The 25,431-nt window shown below is 32.3% G+C and overlaps 2 protein-coding genes across 7 annotated transcripts in view; one reads left to right on the top strand and one right to left on the bottom strand.

Moving 5' to 3' along the window:
- Window positions 1–25,431, top strand: part of spg (dedicator of cytokinesis spg) — a 64,849-nt gene that overhangs the window by 12,202 nt on the left and 27,216 nt on the right. The window lies entirely within an intron of this gene.
- Window positions 595–24,456, bottom strand: Inx3 (innexin 3). Of its 2 annotated transcripts, none has more exons than XM_029301720.2 (5): window positions 24,008–24,456; window positions 8,433–8,605; window positions 4,704–5,128; window positions 3,841–4,236; window positions 595–3,573 (listed from the first exon to the last, which is right to left on the bottom strand). In XM_029301720.2, exons 2-5 carry the CDS (start codon window positions 8,593–8,595, stop codon window positions 3,364–3,366), a joined length of 1,194 nt encoding a protein of 397 aa, XP_029157553.1. In that variant the 5' UTR covers window positions 8,596–8,605; window positions 24,008–24,456; the 3' UTR covers window positions 595–3,363. The 2 variants fall into 2 exon arrangements, with proteins under 2 accessions (XP_029157553.1, XP_029157554.1); XM_029301721.2 differs by lacking the exon at window positions 24,008–24,456 and adding an exon at window positions 20,314–20,520.

The following is a 25,431-nucleotide window of genomic DNA, read 5'->3' as shown; positions in this document are numbered from 1 at the left end:
GTGGCTTTTATTGACGACGTGAGCCATCTTAATTACAGATGCATATTATTTTATCTTTAATCATGATTGCATATCGTAAATTGAAATTTGCGCGAAAAAATTATTCGATTTTAAAAATACGTCAATAATAAAATAGAATTTCTCGATTATAATAGGTAAATATTACATCTTAATATAATAGATCTATCTGGAAATACTTAAATAAGATGTACTATCTAATAATATATTTTATATTAAAATATAATATTTTAATATAATATAATAACTATCATATCTTATTATTTAAATATTTACAGATAGGATTTATTGTATTGAGATATAATATCTCTTATGCGAGTATTTATTTCTATCCGAGTAACCAAATTATTAATGAAGAAGGAGAGTTCCTGGATATATATTTCATGATCTAAAATACTTTAATCCACAAACACACGACTGATGAAAATTTCAGCGAGTAATTCTAGCGCAAAGTAGTCCATTTATCCGGTTGAAGGAAAGTTTGTAGCTTCGAGTAGCTTCGGGCACAGTTGAGGAAAAAAAAAACTTCGGAATTATAATGATTATTCCGCGTGTGAAAGCCGGATGAGAGAGTAATTGGAAAGAATCTCGTTTATTTTCTATCATTTCTTGTCTCGTATTTTAATTGCTACAACGACGTTGCACATATTGGCAGTCTTCCTCTCGTATCGAAACGCGAGTAATGTCTCGCTCCTTTTAAAGAATACGCTGATACGCTAAATAACGCGTATCCTACAATATGTATATATATATATATTGTATATATATATATATATATATATATATATATATATAGAAGGCACTTTTTGTGAACAACTATTAAACCTATAAATTGATTACTCATTCTCTCTATCTCTCTCTCTCTCTCGCTCTCTCTTTCTTTCTCTCCCTTTCTTTCGTTCATCTTAAATGATTAATCTTAAATCTTTATCTTAAGAGATATCACTCGGAGCGCGATTAATCGGCAATCTAACGGATACCGTAAAAGGGAAGGATTGTAATAGTTTGACACTATTGTCGTCATACATAGTTATTGTCGGCAGCGTTTACACATTGTTCTCTCAGACGCAAAGGAGGGAAGGTGAAAGGATGAGGAGAGATGTATAATATCTGAGCGTCGAGGGAAAGTTTCTATTGTCTTTCGCTAACAGGAAGGAGGATTACCGTGTACGTGATAATTAATTACGACAATTAAAAGTCTACGTACGGGATAGACGCGCCGATTACAATATCGGGGACGATGACGCTATTCTTTCGCGATCCCAATTCTAGAGTTAAGTAATGAAGTATTTAATTATATCGAAGAATAATCATTAAGAAAATGACGTAAGAAGATCTTTTCGAATTATGTAATTATATAATCTACAGATAGAGGAACCCCATTCGCTTATTTGATTTTCACTCAACAATTACTTTTTCCTACTTTAGATATTTCCCAGAAATCATGTAGCAAGTGTCTTAAAAAATGGATATCTTCTTTTATTTTACGAAGAAATTATTTTGCTTTCTTATAGAGGAAATTTTGTTTTGAATTAATTTTCCAATTCTCGAAAACACATTTTACACATATTTCGCACAACCGTTATTTTAATCCACTTGCTTAATTAAATGGCGATCCTCTATATCGAATGTGTTCGCACGAATGTCGAGCATCATTCTCATTTTTTTTTCAATTAAATTACACTACTAACTTCAATTTAGTCTACAATCGTTGCATCAGTCGCGCAAAAATATTTTCGAAAAAATTAAACAGAAAAAAAGCACGATGCATACGATGCGCGAATATAATGATATGTCTGTTCCTTCCGCCTGCTAGACTATTGTTGATGTATGATTTCGTGTCTCTATTAGATTACACACTAGGCAGTGTACTGGTTTTATGTAATGCGCGATATGTAATGTGCTTTTACGATGTTTCGCGCAGCTTTATAATTGCGCGATGCTTCTACACGCGAGATTCGCTCTAATATTAATGCATTAACATTTTCTAAACAAAGTTCGATATACAATTTGTTTGAAAGATTCGTTGATGGATCTTGTACCCTATCGATGTATTTATTTTCTTTAAATTACTATGCGATACGACGAGATCGATAACGATGGCGCACGTTTCTCGTCACGTGACGAATAACACAGGACAACTTCCTATTATTATTTCGTGAAAAAAAATATATAAGCGGAGCTCTGATCTATGATATTTTTACGTATCGCAACAGAAGCAAATATCAAAGTAACATATAGCAGTGTGTCGTAGCTCGCTTTTCTCTTCTCCTCGATGATCTACAACAGTAATGTGTCAAGAGGAATGTGAATTACATTCGCGCGAAACAGGGGCCAAGGAAAACCCTAGGTTATCAATTTTACGCGCGTTCCACGTGTGACTGCGTTCTACTCTCTCAAAATTAATCAACGATTGAATAATAATTAAAATGATTCGATCCTAGGATGACGAAAGAAAAGTCTCTCGCACCTGTTGCAACTTGACAGCTTATCAACAGTCACACGTGCAAACGGTCTTATCGATTCGAGAGCATCGCGCTACATTAACGTCTACATTATATATTCGATAATCTAATTAATGTCGATTCGTGCCGTCGCCGCCGGTGAAAGCGAATCCTTCTGATTTCTCAGTGTGCGATACTCGTTTCTTTCCACAGCGCATTATTCGAGAGAAAATATTTCGAAGAAAATGCAGAAGTAAATGGTCGGGAAAACAGTGGAGTGACTTTGTGCGTTTTAACTTCGGAGTGAATGAAAATCTCTTATACAGCCGTGGAATAGTCAAGAATCTCATTAGCATCGGCTTCACGTTGTTTATCGCGTTTTTTCAAGCTCGGTTTATACAAGCGCGAAACGACGTACACATATAACAACGTTGCAATGAAAGCCTCATAATAACATTGAAATAGAAGCGTCGACAGACAGGAAGCTGCGACGAGACAAACTCTTTTTATACGTATTATTATATATATTTTATACGCGGATGATGCTGAGAACTTGAATAAATGAAACTTTAGTCAGGAATAATTCGCGATCTTGAGAAGAGAAATGTAATTAAATAGAGAAGAGAAAAGAGAGGAGATTGCGTTTCTTCTAGTGATCCTCAGCACAGTTTGGAAGATTCGTCGTTGGCGATGTAAATATAAACGCGAAAAACACGTCGAAATTCTCGTCGACGAAAGACGAGGACCAAATTACACCTGACGATGCGGCACGAACCTATCTCTTTATTATTGGCACCGAGACAACGGCGGACAACATATGGTGCCGCCCTCGGTATTATCACAATACGGACAGAAGTGGACGTGGGAAGGCGCGGTGGAGAAAAGTCGACTTTAGGGTTGCTTAGATCTCGGTGTCCTTCCCGAATTTCTCGATCTCCGGATACATGGGTGACATCTCCAGGGTGCTGGGCGCCGACGGCATCGACGTCGGCGACGCGCCGCTGCTGCTGCCGCCGAATTGCAAACGGCGACACAGTTCCTCAAGCACCTCGTTGAACATCATGAGATTCATATTTTGTCCGAGCAGATGAAGCATCAGAAAGTCGCCGACCTGAAAATTCATTTTTTTTTTAAATTTTATTTATTCTTAATTTATTTAATTTTATTTTATTAAACTAAATAAATTAAAAAATTATAAAGACACTTTTAGGTTTCGTAATGCATTATATTCACTTGTAGCGCCTCAACTTTCACTCGAGAGCTTCTATTAAATTCTGAAATGGGTCAGTACTCGCTCGTTGAAGCGAAACTTTTGAAATGACATTATCTACAATTCGTGCATATTATTGACATTTTATTGATCGAAGAAACGTCCCACCTGAGTCTTTCGGATGAGCGCGCTGACCGTAGCCGAGGTGCCGAACTTGAAGCGTTTCTTGATGATCGTCTCGCGACAGCTGGGCATCAGCACTATGGCCATGCTGTACAGCATAGCGCCACCGGAGAAGACGGCCAGGATGATGAACCAGAACCACAGGAAGATGTAGATCTTCTCGTTGATGATGTTGAGCGCCAGCACGCAGAGCGCGTCCAACTTTTGTAGCGAGCCGGAAGCACCGTATTTGTGGAAGGTGCACTTGGTCACCCGCGGGAACACCTCGATCATCGGGTCGTTACGTTGCTCCTGATTCATGTTGCTGAACTTGATCACGTCGGTACCGTACGTAAGGAAAGCGCCACCCAGGAAGACATCCACGAAGAATATGTTGCCGATCTGAGACGCAACAAGGAACAATATTAATTTCATGCAAAGAATCTGATGATTCAAATTATATAAGATATTATTGTATAATAAGGAAGTTGGAGAAAGAAATTTCATTTGCTCTACGATATCTTCTAAACACCCTAATACTTCATATTGGAGAACCGTCTTTGGGATTACTTACGGTGTTGACAAAGTTGAGGGCCTCGCAGAAAATAACACAAAATATTATTCTTTAATGAAATTAGACATTTAGATACCTATATAATCAAGAAATTTAATTTGCTCTACGATATTTTGCAAACACCCTAATACTTCATATTGGAGAATCTTCTTTGAGCTTCGCAGAAATTAACACAAAATGTTCTTAAATAAAATTAGAAATCTAGACATCTATATATTCAAAAAATTTCATTTGCTCTACGATATCAAACACCCTAATACTCCCTATTGGAGAACCTGCTTTGGGATATACTTACGGTGTTGACAAAATTGAGGGCCTCGCAGAAGAAGTAACCAGCGGCATAGCTGTTGTGCAGGTGCATGGTTTCGACGAGGTACTGGACCAGTCTTTCGATCTTGGCCTGTCGTTCCTGCTTGCTATCGACCATGGCACCTCTCAAACCCTCGGATATTATCCTGATTTTTCCCTCCTCCCATTGTTTCCACATCCAATGCGGTGTGTAGAAGAGCACGCCTTGTAAGAACAGCATGAAGGGCACCCACTGATAATACGAGTGGAACCTCTTCTCGCCAACATCGCTACCCAGACCCGGGTGGGCCACGTGGGACGCGGGTTTCGAGACAGTCCCCGGTAGCGTGAATGTGTACGTAATCCAGCAATAAGTATTCATCACGTGAGTGGATACAGCGCCGGTTTCCGTTAGACATTGAATGGGATCACCTGTGTACGAAAGTAGATATTAAGTGACTAATATTTTTTACCATTTCATATTTTTAACTATAATTAAATTTGATATTCAATTAATTTTAAATTTAATATTTTTAACTTAATGGGATATTTTTTTTACTAAATTATATAGCTTAAAAATATGTGTTACCAATTGGCGAAAATTTAGGGATACTTAACATTAATTATTTTAATGACGAGAGAAGAAACCCCTGATTTTAATTAAAATTTATTTCGATAATTGGAAAAGGTAGGCGGTGATTTTCAAGCACACGGAGAGAATTTTCTCTTAAAATTATAATATTGGAAGAATTTTATAAGAGTTCTCTGATTGATATTCATAATAAAAGATATTAATATGTACCACAATAATATATAAAAAATATCTACATAATAAAATTAATCGAATATATTTTTGATATCTTATTGTGGTAGATATTAATATTTTTTATTGTGGTAAAAATATTAATCGGAGAAACTCTTATAAAAAATTCTTGCAATATTGTCCCACAATTATTATGATTTTCAGGATAAATTCTAAGAGAAAATTCTCTCTGTGTATCGTTCAGCCTTTCTTGCGCGAATGTCGTTACCGGAGTAAATCCACGGAATTACCGCGTACACATGTGTGTGTTAATCCCGTACCATTAACGAATGTCGGAGAAGGTGTTATCACGACGAAGATAACTTTTCACGTGTCACGTCACCTCGCGAACGAGTGGATGCTGCGCTGCAGTCTAGATTCTAGACGAAGATACTCGAAACTCGGAGAATCAAGTATCGTTCTCATTTAACGTTCCCGATGAAACGTTCCTAAAGCGTAATGAAGATGTTCTTGCCGATGTTGAGCGTTAAATTTGCGATCACGTTCGGTGTGTTACATTTGTACAAATTTCACACAGTACGTGTGTTTCTTCATTTGCAGCGTTTATTTTCCACATTTCTGGTTTTTTTCTCTCACGTCTAAAGCGTCTCAGAAAATATAATTTATTAATAAAAGAGCGAGTCAAATAATAAAGAAACTTAGGAGAAAATATTTATACGTTAACATTTTTAATCTTTATCAGAAATATGCAAAAATATTATTTTTGGTACACATTAAACCAAAAATATTTCTTTTAAGATTTTTATATTTTTATATAAGTTTTAGAAATAAAAAATCTTACTGCTTTATAAAAAGAATGAAAATTGAAGGGATATGTATCGATGTTTCGTGCAAAAATAAAAGAGCAAAATGAAAACGTCATTAAAACGAATAGATCTAGCGTTTACGTTCGCTAAAATTGTTTTCTCGAGATGAAACTGAATCACATGTGCGTGCTTCATATGTATACCAGATGTTTCACATTACGGTCAATTAAATTATGCAACGATCCAATAGCGCGACGAACAAAGAGGATACATTATGCTGAAGTTATAATTGATCAGCCATTTGTATATATCTTTGATATCATCTATGGTATTTATCTTAAAAAATTAAACGTTTTCAAACTTTTCTCGCTTTCGTCATATCCCTAATTTTTTAAGAAAATTTAAGCGCTTAATTTTACAAATATAAAATTCGATTATTATAGATTAATTTCTACACATGTTATAAACTGAAAAAAAATTGTTAACTTGATTAAACCTTTCAATTAAATTACTATAATTGAACATATATTTAGTATTTAAGTTAAATATACATTTTGTTAGATTTAAAAAATGTTATATTTAATTTAAATATTTCTATATGCTCAATTAACAAAATAATATTCAGTTGAACGATTTAGTTAAGTTAACAAATTATTTTTCGTATAGACTATATTTTATTTTTTTATACTTTTATATTTTATTTTTTTTATAATTTCTTCATCGACGTGAGAGATCACAAAGATAAGAATCGCGCAAGGTAAACTTGATTTAATGATGATTTCAGCGAAAACGCCAAGAGCCTCTCCTACTTCTACTGTTACATATGATCATTTATTACATAATTACTGCTTCGCCCTACGCGATCCAAGATCCACTCATTAATCATCGCGCAAGAGCGACCTCGATTCGCTCTCGACAATCGTAGCTGAAAAACGAGCACATATATCTAGTGGCGTATTATGTTATGATTACTAGGCGCAAACGCGCCTTTTTCTAATCAGCCGTGCCATTATATTATCACCTATCGTATATCGCGTGGCGATAATAAAAAGGCGTTAAAATTGACAGGATCAGCTGTTCGGCAGATATCTCGTAAGCGTAGAGGAATGTACTCCAGATTGTCGTCCACTTGCGTCTCTATCCTCTCTGATCGAAACCGATTGCGATCTCTGCACCGACTTTCTGCAATTGCGACGTGCAATTGATCCTTAACCCGGTAATATTCAGCGCGATAGATTAAATGATTCCTGCCTTCGAGTGTAGTCTATTTTTAAACTCCTCCCTCTCTCTTGTCTTCAAGTATTTTAACTGCTCTTTTAAAGTCTAGGGTATATACACTATTACAAAGTATTCACTTTGTTTATCTGTCTTGTCGACGGCGACGTAAAGGATTTTCTCTGAAAAAAATATTACTAGGATGCAAAATGCAGGGTGTCTAGCGATCAGGGAAATCTGGAAAATCGGACATTGTCAAGGAATTTTACAAATCTGGAATTGTCGGGGAATTTTATAAATCTGGAATTGTCAGGGAATTTTATAAATATGGAATTGGCAGGGAATTTTATAAATCTGGAATTGTCAGGGAATTTTATAAATATGGAATTGTCAGGGAATTTTCTAAATCTGGAATTGTCAGAGAAAAGTGAGGAAATTTTACCATTTATCTGGATTTTTTTACATTGTTCTACATTTGTCTCAATAATTTGAAATTTTTTATGAAATAAATAGAAACTTTTCCTTGACTCCAAACACGCTAATTTTCTGTGTTGTTAAAAATTGATTCATCTACAGCGTGTTCGTTAATTTATTATATCTTCATTGTCGTGTTATTCTATTTCAATGTGTTTGATAGAGATAAAACTAAAAAATTTGATATAATATACAAATAGAAAAAGGTGATTATTATTGTACATAATGCAGATTGTATAATTGATTAAAATTTTTGTTTTAGCTTCCGAACCTTTTCATTGTTGACAAAAATATCTGAAGGATTTTATGATTTAACATTTAATTGATTTATCATATAGATATATGCAAATGATATATTTGGAAAAAATAATACTAAAAAGTCAGGGAAAAAATGAATTTCTGGTCTTGAAAAAGTCAGGGAATTTTTTCATTTTGTCTGCTGGACACCCTAAAATGCAAATTAAATGAATATATTTACCTATCAAGTTATTCGCTGAGACGATGACGCAACAGACAAACAACATAGCTGCCGTGGTCCTGTAATGTAGCCGAAATACCATGTTGTCAATGGTGGCCTTGTCAATCAGATATCGTACCTTGACGAAGCCGGCGACCGCCGAGACCAAGCCGAATACCGCCATTTTCGTTTATCTGCAAGAAGAAGAAGAAGAGAAACGCGTTAATTCATTTTTATTTGACAGTTCCTACTGAATAATAAATTGGCTATAATACACTGAAAAAGAAACTGGAAAAATTACTTTATTATCACTGTAATTTTTTTCCATATTTTTTAAAGTAAAAATACATATTTTGATGTGAAAATATACGTAAAATATAGGTAAGATGATTATTTTGATGCAAAAGTCATAGGTATGTAATTTTAAATTTACTATTTTTACTTTATTAGAACTTTATTTTATGATTCCATATTCAGTGAAATATTTTTAATCTTGAAAATATATAGTAGCAATATTACAAGATTATGCTGAGTCCGAAAAAAAACTTGGCATAATCATGTAATTTTACACGAATATTTTTCTCAGTGTAGCGCGGCTACTTTTTCAGCATATTTCTATCGGCTAGAGAATAATATTTTCCGAGTCTCGACTAACAAAAAGCATAAACTATATAATTCTCGGTTACTGATATCAGTTTGACTTGTCCTCGCGTATATTTTCTCTGCAAATAATTTTTTACAGCGCCGGCAATTAAAACATAACATTATCTAGATTCTCATTAGTGACCAGACATTTAAGTAGGTTTTTATCTAAATAGAATTTTGTATTCCAGTCACGACAGAGTTGCTATATGGTAAATTCTAGTAAAACCTGACCGGTTTCTGTGTTTCTCGTTTAATCCACGTTTTTTTTTTCTACTTAGATTTTTATCGCGTACTCTCTTTCTCTCTCTCTTATAAGGATAGACGACAGTTAAATAGTTTGCAAAAGATTAACGGACTGTCTTCGTTTGACGAACCATCAGATCAACCTAATGAATTCTTGTAGTAATTTATTTAATGACTCACATGAAGGCATCGCCTGGGAAATAAAAGAAATTGATTCTCTCTTGGAGAAATTACTCTTCAAGTTCTTTATCGATCGTATATGCGTGTCATATCTAGATTCAGCTCGTGATTAATTCAACCACGGACTCCAGTAGTAAACAGGATTACATTCTTCCAGATCATCAATCTCATCTTTGATTCTCTCGGCGACAATCTTCGATTGCGTTGTTTACGAAATTAATTGAATCTATCGCGAGAGTTTAAAAGAGAAGTGATTGACTTTGAATCTTAAATAGACATGTATGATGAATTAAAACGGCGGTATATTTAATAACGATGCAATTAAGAAAGAGCTATTTAAAATTGCAAAATTAATGTAATTTAGAATCTACTTTTCTGTGTATAATTCTAGGATTTTTTACTAAACATTTTTATTGTGCTGCAAAATTCGGAATTTTTGTGATAAGAATTTAAGAGAAGGAGAGAGGTTTAAAATTAACAATCTTAATTTTTTACTCCTATATTGAAAAGAAAAAATTAACTCTAAATTAAATTACTATTTTATTATAATTGAACATATATTAATATTTAAATCAAATATACGTTTTGTTTAATATATTATATTTAAATATAATATTAAATATAATATTGAATATAATACTATGTATAATAATATTATATTTCATATTATATTTAATACTATAATAATATTATTATACATTATTATTTAATTTAAATATTTTATATGTTCAATTAACGAAATAAATATTTAGTTGGAAGGTTTAGTCACAAGTTAACAAATTGTTTTCAGTATAAATTGTAACCTACCATTTTTCATCGTTTTTCACTTCGTCGACGAATATAAAAGCGAAAACGTTTCGCTTTTATTCAACAGAATCGGGATGACAATTCGCGGGACCTTCTCTCCCTTTCGAAAATTCATAGGCACCCTCGCGGCGAGAGAAGGGCAACCAACCCCCGGCCCTTTTTCCCCGATGCACCCCGACGTCGCCGGAAATGGCAGATGTGTACTAGAGAGAGGATCGATATCCATAAAGGCCGCGCACACCTCGACCCGTAGATTATATTCTCTCGTCGGGAAACAAAGTCCGACGCGACCGGAATGCTCTCATTTTCGTTCTCGTCGAATTTCCGACACGTGCAGCGAGGAACCCGAAGAGATTTCGCGGAAGTTACGCAACGCTAATGGCGGCTGCGAATAACCCTCGATTTTAAAAGCCCGTCTAGATCGATTCGATTCAGTTCAATTTTTTTATCTGCGACTAAATTTCGCGCCACTGCACTGAAAAAAAATTTTGTTCATTCTTGTAAGTATTTATTTCAATACTGTCAAATAAATTATTTATTTGGAACTTATAATATTTATTTGATATGAAAAATATTTATTTTTTTTTAAGGATTTTTTTTAGATCAAATAAGTATTATTAGTTTCAAATAAATGATTTATTTGGCAGTATTGAAATAAATAAAAATTATAAGAATTAACTAAATTTTTTTAATTTCGCGCTACTATAATTTTATTTTAATAAATGATCTGTATAACACGGGTTTGTAAAATGAATATAGACTGGTATCAATTATATTTTTATTTCAAGCAGCTTTCAAATAAAGGAGTTTAAACGTCATTCTTTTTTATCGTTTCCTTAGAGAAACGAGATTAAAGCGCGCGGAAATAACAGTTTGTCTTTTTATTCTTGAAATATTGTGGCTTTATGGCTTTATGTATCCTCGTGCTTTTCGATGGAATCGTGATGTAATAATTAAATTAAACGCGTAGATGCTTGCATGAAGCTTTTGATCTATTTACGCGCATCTAGAGAATTCACTCGTCACACATTTGCGGTCACAGAAAATATTATTCGCGTTAAATCGTGTGACAGTTAAAAAAGTATTACAAACCCATCCGGTGAAATATAGTTAATTAAACATTGAGATATCGAAAATAATTACGAACGAGACAATTATATTCAACAATGACACAATAAGATAAATACTCTATAATTAAAACATTTACAGAACTTTTTAGAGTAATTATTCCAAGGCATTTATTTTTCATGCACAAGAATTTAAAAAAAATAAAGATAAAATTGCGATGTTTTATTTATTTTTGTTTACAAGAGAAACCTGTTTTTTTTTTTTTTTCGTATACGATAGAATATTATTCCCAGCTTCATACAAAATTCAAGGGCGAGTTATAGCCTGTTGGCCGTGTGTCGACGGTATTTTATTACTTAATTAATTAAAGGGGGAACACGCGTGCCGATGTTCGAGAGGTCGATTTGCAACGAGGACGAGAATCGCATGTGTGTTTGATGCAATTACTACTATAACGAAAAAAAATATGATAGACATAATACTTATTAAAAAAAAAATTTCTCAACAGCAGAAAAATTTTCAGATAACTTTGTAGAAATTTTATTTGAAGAGAAACTCTGCCTTTATTTACTTTCGGAAAATCTTTTGTTAGCCAGGACCATTCGTTCACACCTCACAACGGATTTCTGTACTACATTATGTTATTTTTTTGTCCGCAAAAGGTGCTAATTTCGTTTATACACGTGCACGTGGAATGTGTGAAGTTTTTTTATAAATAGTTGGCTGCTCGCAAAAATTCCGGATTGACAAATGTCATTTTCTCTTTGTGTAACAAATTTTAATTCTAATTTTATATATATTTTATATATTATATATTATATATTTATATATTATATTTTATATATTATATATTATCTAATTTTATGTATATATATATATATATATATTGTGTAAAATTAAGAAATATAAATATATTATATAAATAACGCACAAATGTGTGCACATATTTTTCTTGCTTTAACATTATACTATTTTGTAATATGTAGAACCGCAATTCTCCGAAATCAGTAGAACGCAATTATCCCATAATCACCTCTAGTGATAAAGGCCTCTGATATAAGTTCTTTAAATAACGTGCTTACAACGAGTCACACCTTGCAATATATTCAGATGAGAGAGTTGTAAAAAAAATGAAGGAAAAAAGATAAAATAACATGTCGCAGTATTTCTTAAAAGATGTTCCAAAATTCGTCATTTCGAAACGCTCATGTGGCGAAGGAACCAAGCAAGTTAAACCAGTTGGCTGCTGGTTTCTTGATTCTCGGCTGAATAAGAGTGGGGTTCGACTTTAACGAAGACGAGGCCGATACCCTCTTTCATATATGAGCTCTCGTCTTGATTAATCTTGCGTATCTCGAATACGCGACATTTCAATTCGAAACGACACTGGCTGATATTTCTTTAAATTATGCAACGAATCCCAGCGAACCACTTTGCCTGCCATATTTTTACTTAAAAATAATTTCTTATTATTAATTATAAAATATATTTAAATAATTATTAATTCATTGTTATAATAATAATTTGATAAGGTAAAAAATAGAGTGTCAAATTAATTAATTTAAATTTTTCTGAAAAAGAAAAACAACAGAATAAAAAAAAATATATAAGAAAATTATGCAATTACTATAGTGATTTAAATTAATTATTAAACTTTGCTCCTATTTTTTTCTTTTTTACTATTTTACACTCCACTTTTTTGCAGTATCAAATTATGAGAAATACATGTCACCGTTTAAGTGTAACAGTCATAAAAACATTTCGATTACGAGTCTCTCGCTATTTGGAACACGATTTTATGGCGTTGGGCAATCATATGTATAGAGGTAAAGAAAGGTTTTTTTATGTCCCATTGATCGCGACAAGAATAAATTTTGTCGTCGTCGTCTTCCATTCGCGATGAGAATTTTAAATATTGTTAATCGAATTCTTACTAAAATAATTAACAAATATATTCGAAGAAAATATCTGCAAAGTGTCAAAATGCAATATCTAACAAAGAGGAAAGGCTATATGATTTATTATGTTATAATATTTTTAAAATATTTAAAAAAATATTTTAATATTTTAAAAATATTTTAAAAATATTTTAAAAATTATTTTAAAAATATTTAAAAAATATTTTAATATTTTAATCATTTTTATTGTTACAATTTATGTCGTTCATATATAAAAATAAGTAAAAATAAGTAATCGACCGATAAAATTGTAGAACCGCGTTAGAGAAGGGCATTTCACGAATGTTGGAAATAGATATATAATGAAGAGCAGAATATTTCGCGAAAAAATGTCCGCAAACGGTGGTTCGCGAAGGTGCGGTTTTCTTCTCACGATCTTCGCCGCCGTGGCTCTCGATCTCGTACGAATTGTCCATATTGGGTTACGGATGTAGAAAACAGGTTTGGGATCGCCGGGGCTGCTAGCCCGGCTTCGATAAAGACTCGAGGAGTCGCTGATACATGATCGGGAAAAATGGAGAACTAGACGGATGCTCTTTGTCCGCGATGGATCCGGAACGTCGGATTCCGTTCGCGTTTCGTTTCGAGTTTAGACGAGAAGAGACGGAAGTGACAGGTGGAAATGACAGAAAAAATTGGCTATTATGACGAAATTTTAGCTGTCCCTATATTACACATGAAATTTATCATACTCAAATTTTAGCTACCAGGGTTGGGCAGATACTTTGAAACCAAATATTTAAATACAAGATATAAGATACTATTTGACATATATTTAAATACTAATTGTATTTAAGTACATTTATAAATACTATTATTTTTTTAATTTTCTGATTATATACTTAATATTAATGCAATTACAAAAAGATTATCTATTCTTCTTTAAAAAATAAAATTTTTTAAATAATAGTAATACTAGATGATTTTATTGTAATTACTTTAATATTAGGTATAATATAGTCTGACGGTAGAATTATATGAAAATAATATCAAAAGTAAGTTAATTTTTCAACACTTTAAAAAATAAGTTTATTTATTCGAACTTTAAACTTTATAAAATAATAATAATTAAAATAAACATTTAATAGCATATATTATATTATATTATGTAATTTCATAAATACATTTAAATACAAGATACATTTAAATTAAATAATTAATTACAAATTTCGAAATATCTCGAGCTGATATTTTTTAGCAATAGAATTCTTCGTTGAATTATAACTAAAAAATATTAATTACCGTAGCTAAAATTTAGACATGATAACTAAATTTCAGGTAGCTAATTAAAAAACTTGCTATTCCTAAAGAGATGTTACTTTTCATCTCGCATAAAAATATTTATGTTGAATAAATATGTCACTTGTACACACGCTTAATATATGATTATTAATGACAATAATTTCTGAAATGTCAAATTTCGATTTAAAAAGAGAAATTATGGATCTTGTTCCTTTTATTTCGTAATTGCTGATTATTTCCTCCCACCGGCTTTTCAAGTCAAAATTTATTTAATTACTTGTCTCTCGTTATTTCCGAATGTCTTCTAATATTAATTTCTCCCGCGCTTTTAAATATATTCTGAAAGTTTTTCAAAAATAATTTAAAAGAGACTCGTAGTCATCTTTAAAGAGATGTACTTTTCATCTCGCATAAAAAAAACCAATGTTAAATAAATATACATACACATACATCTTGCTTAAACATGCACATAATTTCTGGCATGTCAAATATCATTTTGTAAAAGAAGAAAGGAATTATCAATCTTATTATTTTTTTCTATTTTATAATGGCTGATTATGTCTTCCAATTTATATTCTGAGGAAGTTATTAAAAATTTATTAATTTGGAATAGATGGAAATGATAGATCTGTTCGCGGTCCAGTATTAAATTAAAATTAATAAAGATGCAAGATTCGTAACGCATATATTTTACGATATATTAAACGTACAATATTTATGAGCACTTAATGGCGACAGACGAATATATAATGAGCCGATAATTGAATATCGATAAATTCCGACAAAAAAAAAAAGAAAAAATTGGCGACCTTCCGGTTTACCGGGGATGGGATATACGACGGAATTCTGTCGATTCCGAGCGGTTAACAGGTAATACGAGTGAGATTTACGAGCGTATGATATAGGAACTGGAGCGATTTGTAGGTCGAGGCTCGACGACTGCGTGGTCGTAACGAGATTTACGTATGTACGGATTAATAGGAGAGTCGTTAATACAGAGAGAGAGAGAGATGGAGAGTGTTCAATGTGTTGTTTAAACGGCCCGTGATTTATGTATTCCGATACAGGAATGATTCGCCATCGGAAATGTGGATAGGTTTATTCCACGCGATGAGAGATTCATCGCGATGTAAATCAGTTGAATATTTAGTTTAATCATGTCAATTTGATGAAAATCGCATTATATGATATATAATTATACGACGTAATAATACACATTTGTATTATTGAGTTAATTTTCAATGTTAAAAAAAATTAAAAAAGAATAAATAAAAATAAATTAATTGTAAAATGTGTGTTACGATGAATTTTTCGAGACATTTATAACGCGGTACAATTTTTATACATTTTACATTATCGCGATGAAAATTACGTTTCTTACAAAGCTTCGCGTTTACATTGAATAATATTACGCTGAGAAAGCGTGATTCAAGAAAGGTTTCCCAGAAGTCGAGCGAGTTGGAAACTTTTCTCTGCATTATGACTCATATTCTTTCCCGAATGCAACTGGAACTTTTATACGAGTTGCGAAAGAGCGTAAAATATTAAAATAATTATTTTTCCTCTCTCCTCAAAATATTTTCCATTGAATAAAATATTTCTAAACACTCGCCGTCTCTTCAACCGCAAATCTTTCACTCAATAATTAATAAGGAGTTATAAAATATTTTTAATTACTAAATTTATATATATATTTTTATTATTGAATTAATATATATATATTTTCAAATGCTTAGCAAATAGGAGTGAAGTTTTCAGGTCGCATGAATTAATAATAAACACCCCCGCTTTCTCGACGTGACGCTATAAGCAAATTAACGCAATGCATCCATGAATTATTCTATCAACGGCCATTCGCCGATCAAGATACTTTATAATCGCTATCCGAGTAATTGTACATGCCTACTTGTTTTTACTGACAGTTATTCAGGTGCGGTAAAGGTATCAGCTGTTCGCGAGTACTGGGTGTGTCGATTCGAGCTTGTATCTGTCAATTTGCACTTATACATACACAGCAAAACTCAAATTGCAGTATTTTGACAGATCAAATATTTCCTTGTCATAAATACAATATAATAAAAATTTATACATAGAGAGAATTTTTTCTTAGAATTTACTCCGAAAATCATATGGTAATCCTAGATAATATATATGGTATTAGAAAAATTTATTTGATTAATATTTACCACAACAAAAAGTATTAATATCTATCACAATAAAATATAAAATATGTACATAGTAAAAATATTAATATTTTTTATTGTGGTAAATATTAATCAGAGAAGCTCTTATAAAATTCTTGCAATACAATTTTGTCCCAATATGATTACCATGATTTTCTTAGAGAAAATTCTCTCTGTATATTTTTTTTAAATTTCAATAGTAAATAGAGTTTATGATTGGATGATTAATACAAGAAAAAATATTTAATCGCGAAGATCGTGTCGCTGACTTTTCTCTGTGAAAATTTCATTGTAGAAATATACATGAACTAACCTTTTGCGGGATATATGAAAGTTGCGGATCGCGTTTTATTAGGAATTTGCTCGAGTAATTCATCGCGATGATTATGATTCCTTTACACGTCAAATGCTCTCTCAAACGCGCTTTCATAAATCAACGCAATCATCTCGCGCCACATATTGCAGATAGAAACACGATACATTTTCTACAAATATTATACTAAAGCAAAAACAATTTATCTTTTGATATATAAAAAAATGAAAAATATATTAAATGTTAAATAAGATATTAAAAAGAAATATTAAAAATAAAATAAAAAATTGAAAAAATATTAAATGTTAAATAAGATAATAAGAATTAAATAAATTTAAAAAAAATATTAAAAATAAAATATATTCATCTTTGTCAAGAATATCAAAAAATGAAGAAATAAATATACTTGATTTTATAGCTCTCTTTCATAGCGAGAATTTATATATAATGTTAGAGCTTATCTATATTGACATTGAAATCAATTATATGAAAAAAGAGGAAAAAACGCGGTATGATCGATTTTATAAATTATCATGTCAAATTCTCGCGTCAAATTAATTATCCAAAAAAATTCAGAATATAGCACGCTTGCTTTTTTGCGTGCAGCAAAAATTAGCGGACCGCAACGGGTCGAACACGTGTCGAATTAAACGAGCGTTTTCCTGCTTCTGCTTCTGTAGGAATCGTGCACGAGAAATACACGTGACACGCTCGCAAACAGCTTTTCTTTCGCTCGTTCGAAAGGACGAGTCGCTCGGGAGCGGGCAGGAGATTTACTGTTATGTCTTATAAATGCGCGTATATTCCGTAGCACGCTCATTTTATCGACTTTCAAGTCTTCCGGTAAATATGCAGCATTGATATGACGAATAATCAATATGGTATCGAATAAAATTCTCAATGATCCTCTTTCTCGAGACGATCTGATTGAAAGTGTTGCGTTTAAATTTAATGTAAAATTGTTGCTCCGTTTCCGCAAGTATGCTATCTGTCAAATTCTGTTTTATTAAAATTAATATTAAAATTAATATTAAAATTAATATTAAAATTAACATTAAAATTAATATTAAAATTAATTTTAATATTATACTTTTAATATTTTAATATTATATTTTAATATTATAGAGGGTTTTTAAAACCTCATCTTATTAAAATTAATATTAAAATCGCGGAGTACAGGTCGCGATCCTAGCGAAGGATAAAACGCACGCAATGCGAGTGAAGGGTAAACTTTACTCGCGAATACGCGGGTGAAAGGCGATAACTCGCGAAATATTATATATTTTCCGTTTCGCTCGCGAAGGGGAACGGAATTTTTTTCCGCGTAAAGGTCCCCTGCGGATTTTTCGCGGCGCTGCGCGGAACCACGTGACCATATATAGAGAGAAGATTACGGCGTTGCGTCGCGATAATTGGACGAATGGAGAACGAGGCCGTAGGAATCATGTTAATTATTGCGTAGCCGAATTGTTCCTCTCCTGGTTACGTTGCGTGACGGATAATACGCGACAGATCACGCGATTTCGATCTTTCATTATGATACATAGCGCCGGTGAAATATCGCAGTGATATATTTCGTTTTTATTCAAATTTCTTGACTCACCGTCTCATTTCATCAGCAAGTTAATTTGTAATTTATTTTGAAAATCGTGGGACAATATATTGAAAGAATTTTATTTACTTTTATTAATAATTAATAATTTCGTGTGAAAATGGCAGAATTTTCGGATCTTTTTGAAAAATTGATTGAATAATTTAAAAATTAATTTTGATAAGAAGAAAATAATTTTTAAATTAAAATAAAAGAAGATAAGTTTAGTAAGAAAAAAAATATTGTGTTGTGTTCATAGAAATAATTTTCTTTTAGAATTTATCCTGAAAATCATGGTAGAACTTTTTTTCGTTAATATTTATCACAATAAAAAATATTAATATATGTAAAAATATTAATATATTTTATATCTATTGTGTTAGATATTCATATATTTATTGCGGTAAATATTAATCAGATAAACTCTTATAATTTTTTTTAATACCGTTATTACCATGATTTTCCGGATAAACTCTAAGAGAAAATTCTCTCCGTGTATGCAACACAATAATTATTCCTTATTAAAATCATCTTCTTTTATTTCACTTTAACAATAATTTTTTCTCATCAAAATTAATTTTTAAATTATTTCATCAATTTTCCGCTCCTATAACATTTTCACGCGAAATGATTAATTATTAATGAGAAAAATGTTTTGTACGGATATAATAACGCATACTGAAACATGCTCTCGAGAAGCTGCTGGATACGAATATTATTCTGCAGCTACATCGGTAGATGTTATCGCTAGTATTCGTATAATTTACGCGTTTTTACGACACGCTCGATAGACACACAGTTAAAAAAAATAGGAAAAATGAATGAAGATGATATCTCAAGAAGAAGGATGTTAATAGTCCTCCTCGCTCATCGCGAGATCGTGGGAAGTGAGATGACAGCGATATAATAATGATGACGAGACGAGTACACGACCGTGTTGACAGTCGTTAAAATGTTATCTCGTTTATAACTTATACCGTATCTATATGTGACAAATAGATATTATTTATCCCGACTACTTAATGCAACCTAATTACAGCGTCATGCAATATTTTAATAGATTCAGTATCTTAATTTAATAGCTTTTCCAATTGAATTTATTTTGTCTCTTTTCTCATCATTTTTTTAATAATTAATTTTTTTTAATAATTAATTTAATAAATAATTTTTTTAAAATAATTAATTTAATAAATAATTTTTTAATAATTAATTTCTTCATAAATAAATTTTATCCGTGAATTTTAACGTATTTTTGTGCGTATTGTTTGGACAAAAAAATATGATTAATGAACTCGCGACGAATTATTAATAGAGTCAATAAAGGAAATTGCGAGACAATATATTCATCCTGATTCGCGACGCAGAAAAAGAATGGTTCATTCTTAATAATCACGTTCTTTCAAGGGCCTTGGAAGTGACGGCTGTTGAGAAATCGATTATAGAGGTAATCTTTAGACCGCAGATGCCGAGAAATCGCCAATAGAAGCGGTTTCTCAACCACATGTGCAAGTGTTGAAAGATGCAAGACCATTGTTTTCTCACGACCAGTTGTACCAACATCGTTTAGCGCGTTCTGGCAATTTAATTTTCTGCTCTCCCGCTCGTATACATTATATAAATAATATTACATAACATTAATTCCGCATTAATTATTCCAGTTGAAGCTACAAACCTTTCACATAGCGTTCATTAAAATGTCACCATCACCGATATAATTGTCCGAATCTCGTTCGAGGAAGGATCAGCTTTCGCTCTATTCAATATTTTGTTATTACTAGGCGATCGTTTCGTTATATAACGATACGATCGTTGGATCTCGCGCGAGAAGTCGAACCCCTAATGTGTGATACCGGTTTTCCTGGACTCTCGAAAGCTACTATTCCGCTCTCCGTGGAACGCCCACTTCTTTACGGTATTTGCACGCTCGCGTCTAACGCGTAGATAGGCGGATGATATTCTAACGTCGTTTTCTGCATAAAAAAAATAAAAAAAAAATAAGCGGAGGCGGCGAGATAACGCTGCGCGTTGTATCTGGACCCCTTCTAGGTCTGCAAGGTCCCCTTCTTATTTTATCAGGCTTATCGTCGCCCGGAAAACGCTCGTATCTGCGGCACCAGAATCGTTGAGCTGTCGTAAAAAATTAAAAAAATTTTTTTTTTTTTTTAAAGAAGAATAATCGCGAATGTATATGTATGTACCTCTCGTGATTCACGAAGCGTGACACATCTTTTGACGCGTGATAAAACATGGAACTAGAGATACGAAATATTGCGTAGAGACATGAAAGTTGATAGGTGGATGTTGATTTATGAAATATTGTCGCTTATATACAGAGTGTATCTAAATAAGTGCGAAAAATTTTGCGAGATGATTCTTTCGCGAAAATTAAGGGGATTTTTTATATAAATATATCCCTCTTTGAGGAGGAGAAAAATTGAGTTTTTGTTTTTTCGCAAATTTTAGATAAATTACAAAAATGAATTTTGGTGGATATTTTCCTTTTTATTTTTTAATTTATAATATATAATATATATATAAATTATATATTTTTTAATTTGTTTGAAATTTGAAGAAAAAAATAAAACCCCTATTATAATTTTCGACAAAGAATTATTTCTTATTTTTTTTTGCATTTATTTAGATACACTCTGTATAATTAATTTTCTAATGATAAGAAATTAAAATTCTGGACAGAGAGAATTTTCTTTTAAAATCTGTGCTGAATATCATGATAATCGAATTTTATAAGAGTTTCTCTGATTAATATTTATTCAACAAGATATAAAATATGTTCGATTAATTTTACTATGTATATATTAATATTTTTATTTTGGTAAATATTTAATCAAACAAACTCTTATAAAATTCTTCCAATATCATATTGTCTCACGATTATTATGAGTTTCAGGGTAAATTCTAAGAGAACATTTTTCCTACGTGTCTCGTAATATATTTTTGAAATACATATTTTATATTGGATTTTCACATTCTATTTTGCACGTATATTATTGTTCAATTCAAAATATCTTTTATTCTTTTGTATTTATGACATTGTCGACAATGTCCAAGTACGGTTTTTTTCTCTATGACTTTGATGTCATTTGACATCATCAAAGCAACCATTGAAACTTTGAACCTTTTTCTACTTTCAAACTGAGTCCTAGAAGGGACTCTATTTCCTTTGGAATTTCCCAAAACCAAGACCTGCAAAACCTGATCTGTTCTGCATTCCCAAGTTCAATGTCTTCTCTCAACGATTTTCGTTTCAAGAAAATTTTAGGTAAGATTTTCTTTGTTTGCAAGAAAAAAAATATTTACACGCACGATGTTAATAAATATTTTCATAAAATTCTCAACTTATAACCTAATAATTTTTATTATATCAAATTAAATAGCGCGTATTGAAAAATAATTGATATCATTGAAAATAATTTATAAGACAAATAGAAAAATATATATTTGAACATCGTGTAAAAAAGAACACGATATGAAAATATATGTTTTGTCAGGGTTGGGTAATAAATAGTTAATTAGTTAAAAGTAAGAAAAAAGTTAAAAAGTTAATAACTTTTAACTTAGCTTAAATTTAAAATCTATTTCTGAATACCATTATTGTCTTTTTATAAGTCATAAACGTATTATTTTAAAATTAAAGTATTATTAATTTTTATGTTTATTTGTCATCAATTGTAATTGAACCAAAAAATATATTTCTATATAAAAATCAAAATTTCTTTCTTATTTGTTATTATATATTTCAAAAGAATTAACAAACGAAATTCTAATTTAATATGAGCAATGTTTTTAAAAATTAACTTTTGATTTAACTTCAGTTAATTTAATCTTAACTTGAAAAATGAGTTAATTTTTTGTTTATGCAACTTTTAACTTACCTAAATTAATAAATAAATTTAACAATTGACTTAAGTTTGTATTATACAATAAACAGATTTATTTAGCAATTCTTGCTCTTTGAAAGGCTTTGAAAATAAATCTGTTTATTTTATAATACGAGATAAAAAAAAGAAATAAAAAATTAATAAATAACTTAACTCGAAAATTACTTTTATAGGCAACTAACAACTTTTAAACAAATCCTGAACTTCCCCAACCCTGTGTTTTGTCAACAAATGTCGTATATAAAAGCTATTTTTTAATACGCGCAATTATGCGGAAAAACGCGGCGGAATCGCAGCGTTTCGCCGTTGATTGAACACGAGCTCGCAAATGTAGTTGAAACAATGCGTTTGACGCGAGAGTTTCGTGCTGCCACTTCATTACAAAGGAAACAGGAATTTGTTGGAGAACGAAAGAGGGATTACTCATTCGAAACTTTGCGCGAGAGAGCGATGTTGCTGGCTTGGAACGACCAGCTTCAATCTTTTCTAGCCTAAGCCGGCTGCTTTGCCAATTGAGGTCGATTAAGCGGAGAAGAACATGCACGTTTCTCTCTCTCTCTCTCCCTCTTTTTCTGTCTCTCTCGAGTTCAGCCTGTAGAAACTGTTCATTGAAGGGCGATGTTGCACATTTCAAGACAGACGCAGATCGATATTGTTTGCATTCGTCACTCGCAATTTTTTTTCTTTTCGATCCTTCTCGACAAAAATCGACGTAATTTTGACGTACACAGGTGAAAAATTTGTATTCAATTTAACAGACGTGTTCCAGATCTACAGAAATTTTTCTGTTAATTTAACATGATATGGATATGTTAAATGGAGAATTTTGTGTGAAATTAACATAATTTTAATGGAAGAATTAATTTAGATTTTATCATCCTCACTTATATTATAAAATAGAAAATCAACATTTCTTCCTGCAAATTTTAACAGAAAAATCAAGGCACTAATAAAGCAGAACATTTGTTGTGTAAAATTAAAAACAGAACAGTAACATTGAACCCAACAATTTTAACGGTTTTTAACAAGAAAACACAAATTTGTCTTCTGTGTACAAATTCCGATTCGTCGGAATTTATATTCCCGCATCTGTCAATCGGTCTCGCGTTACGAATAAACAGGTGGAATCCGATCGAACTTTTCAGAAGTCCGTGAAATTTCGTCTACGAACACTCTGACCAAAATTCAGTACGTCAACTCGTTGCTCAGTTCACGCGAATATCGATTGTACGTATCGATCTGAAGTTGAGCATCCATCTTTGCTCCGTTTTCATCCTCCGTCCACGTGATACCAGAAAAATTCCAAAAATTTCGGAAAGCTGGTCAGCTGACCCTCAAAAATGTCCTTTCTTTATTATTATTTACCGTCGATTATTTCATCGCGAGAAATCGATTTCTTCGAGAAAGAACAAACGGAGGGACAGAATAAGAGGACAAGAACCACCTGTCGCTCGGCGCAACCTTTACCTTCTCTTGACGCAGACAATGTCGATTTCCTGCCCTTCGAAGGGATAGATGGTCGCAGTTAGACACCACCGTGCTGGTTCTCTGGTCTCGGGCCCCGAATCCAAATATTCGCGTCCGAAAAGCAAAGAGCGACGTCGATTCGGTCGAATGTCTTCTCTTCTCGCGGGAAGAGATCGCTTCCGTCACGAGCGGTCGTCCTTTTTTTTATTTAACCTTCTTCTGTCTCCTTTCTTCCCTTGTTTTGATTTTTCCTCTTCAAGGGCGCACTAGAATTTGGAAAACAAGGGAGAGAGACGGACACACATATACACACACGCAGAAACCCGAAGCGTCCCTCTTTCTCTCTCTCTCTTTCTTTCCCTTTCTCTCGTTCGTGAACGTGGAAACGCCGATCCTCGACGATCACGTGGAGCGTCGACGGGGCCCGGCGAGCGACTGACTCTGGCGACGAGGCTGAGGGACTCGCTCCGGGCCCCACCATTCTTGCCCGTCTGGCGAAGGGGGACGAAGCAAGAGGTAGGCAGAGGAAGAATGGTTGCCAGGTGCGTAGGGCGAGTTTCCGCGTCGGGATAAATTTTTACCTGCTTGTAATTGATCATTTTTTTTTATCCATGATGGATTAAAAAATTAAGAAAAATTATAATTTTCTAAGGGAATTTTTTTGCACAAATTCACGAAAGGGTATCTAGGGATATCTGGAAAACCGCGCGGATTGTCAGGGAATTTTTATAAATCTTTTTCGGAGCTATATCTGCTTGTAAATCATGATTTTTTTTCATCTATGATGGATTAAAAAATTAAGAAAAAATTATAATTTTTTAAGGGAATTTTTTTGCAGAAATTCACGAAAGGGTGTCTAGGGATATCTGGAAAACCGCGCGGATTGTCAGGGAATTTTTATAAATCTTTTTCGGAGCTATATCTGCTTGTAAATCATGATTTTTTTCATCTATGATGGATTAAAAAATTAAGAAAAAATTATAATTTTTTAAGGGAATTTTTTTGCAGAAATTCACGAAAGGGTGTCTAGGGAAATCTGGAAAACCGCGCGGATTGTCAGGGAATTTTTATAAATCTTTTTCGGAGCTATATCTGCTTGTAAATGATGATTTTTTTCATCTATGATGGATTAAAAAATTAAGAAAAAATATACCCGAATTCTCTAAGGGAATTTTTTGCAGAAATTCACGAAAGAGTGTCTAGGAAATCTGGAAAACCGCGCGGATTGTCAGGGAATTTTTATAAATCTTTTTCGGAGCTATCTGCTTGTAAATGACAACCTTTTTGGATCTATGATGGATAAAAAAATTAATAAATAATATACCCGTTGTCCGAATTTTCTAATGGAATTTTGCGGAAATTCACAAGAAAACGGAGCATTGTCAAGGAATTTTATTTTGGAATTGTCAGGGAAAAATGAGGAA

Source organism: Nylanderia fulva, unplaced genomic scaffold (genome assembly GCF_048542155.1).
Source record: "Nylanderia fulva isolate GAGA-0341 unplaced genomic scaffold, ASM4854215v1 Scaffold9, whole genome shotgun sequence".
Lineage (NCBI taxonomy): Eukaryota > Metazoa > Arthropoda > Insecta > Hymenoptera > Formicidae > Nylanderia > Nylanderia fulva.
The sequence above is the reverse complement of the archived record's forward strand: the minus strand, read 5'-3'. Positions and strand labels throughout refer to the sequence as shown.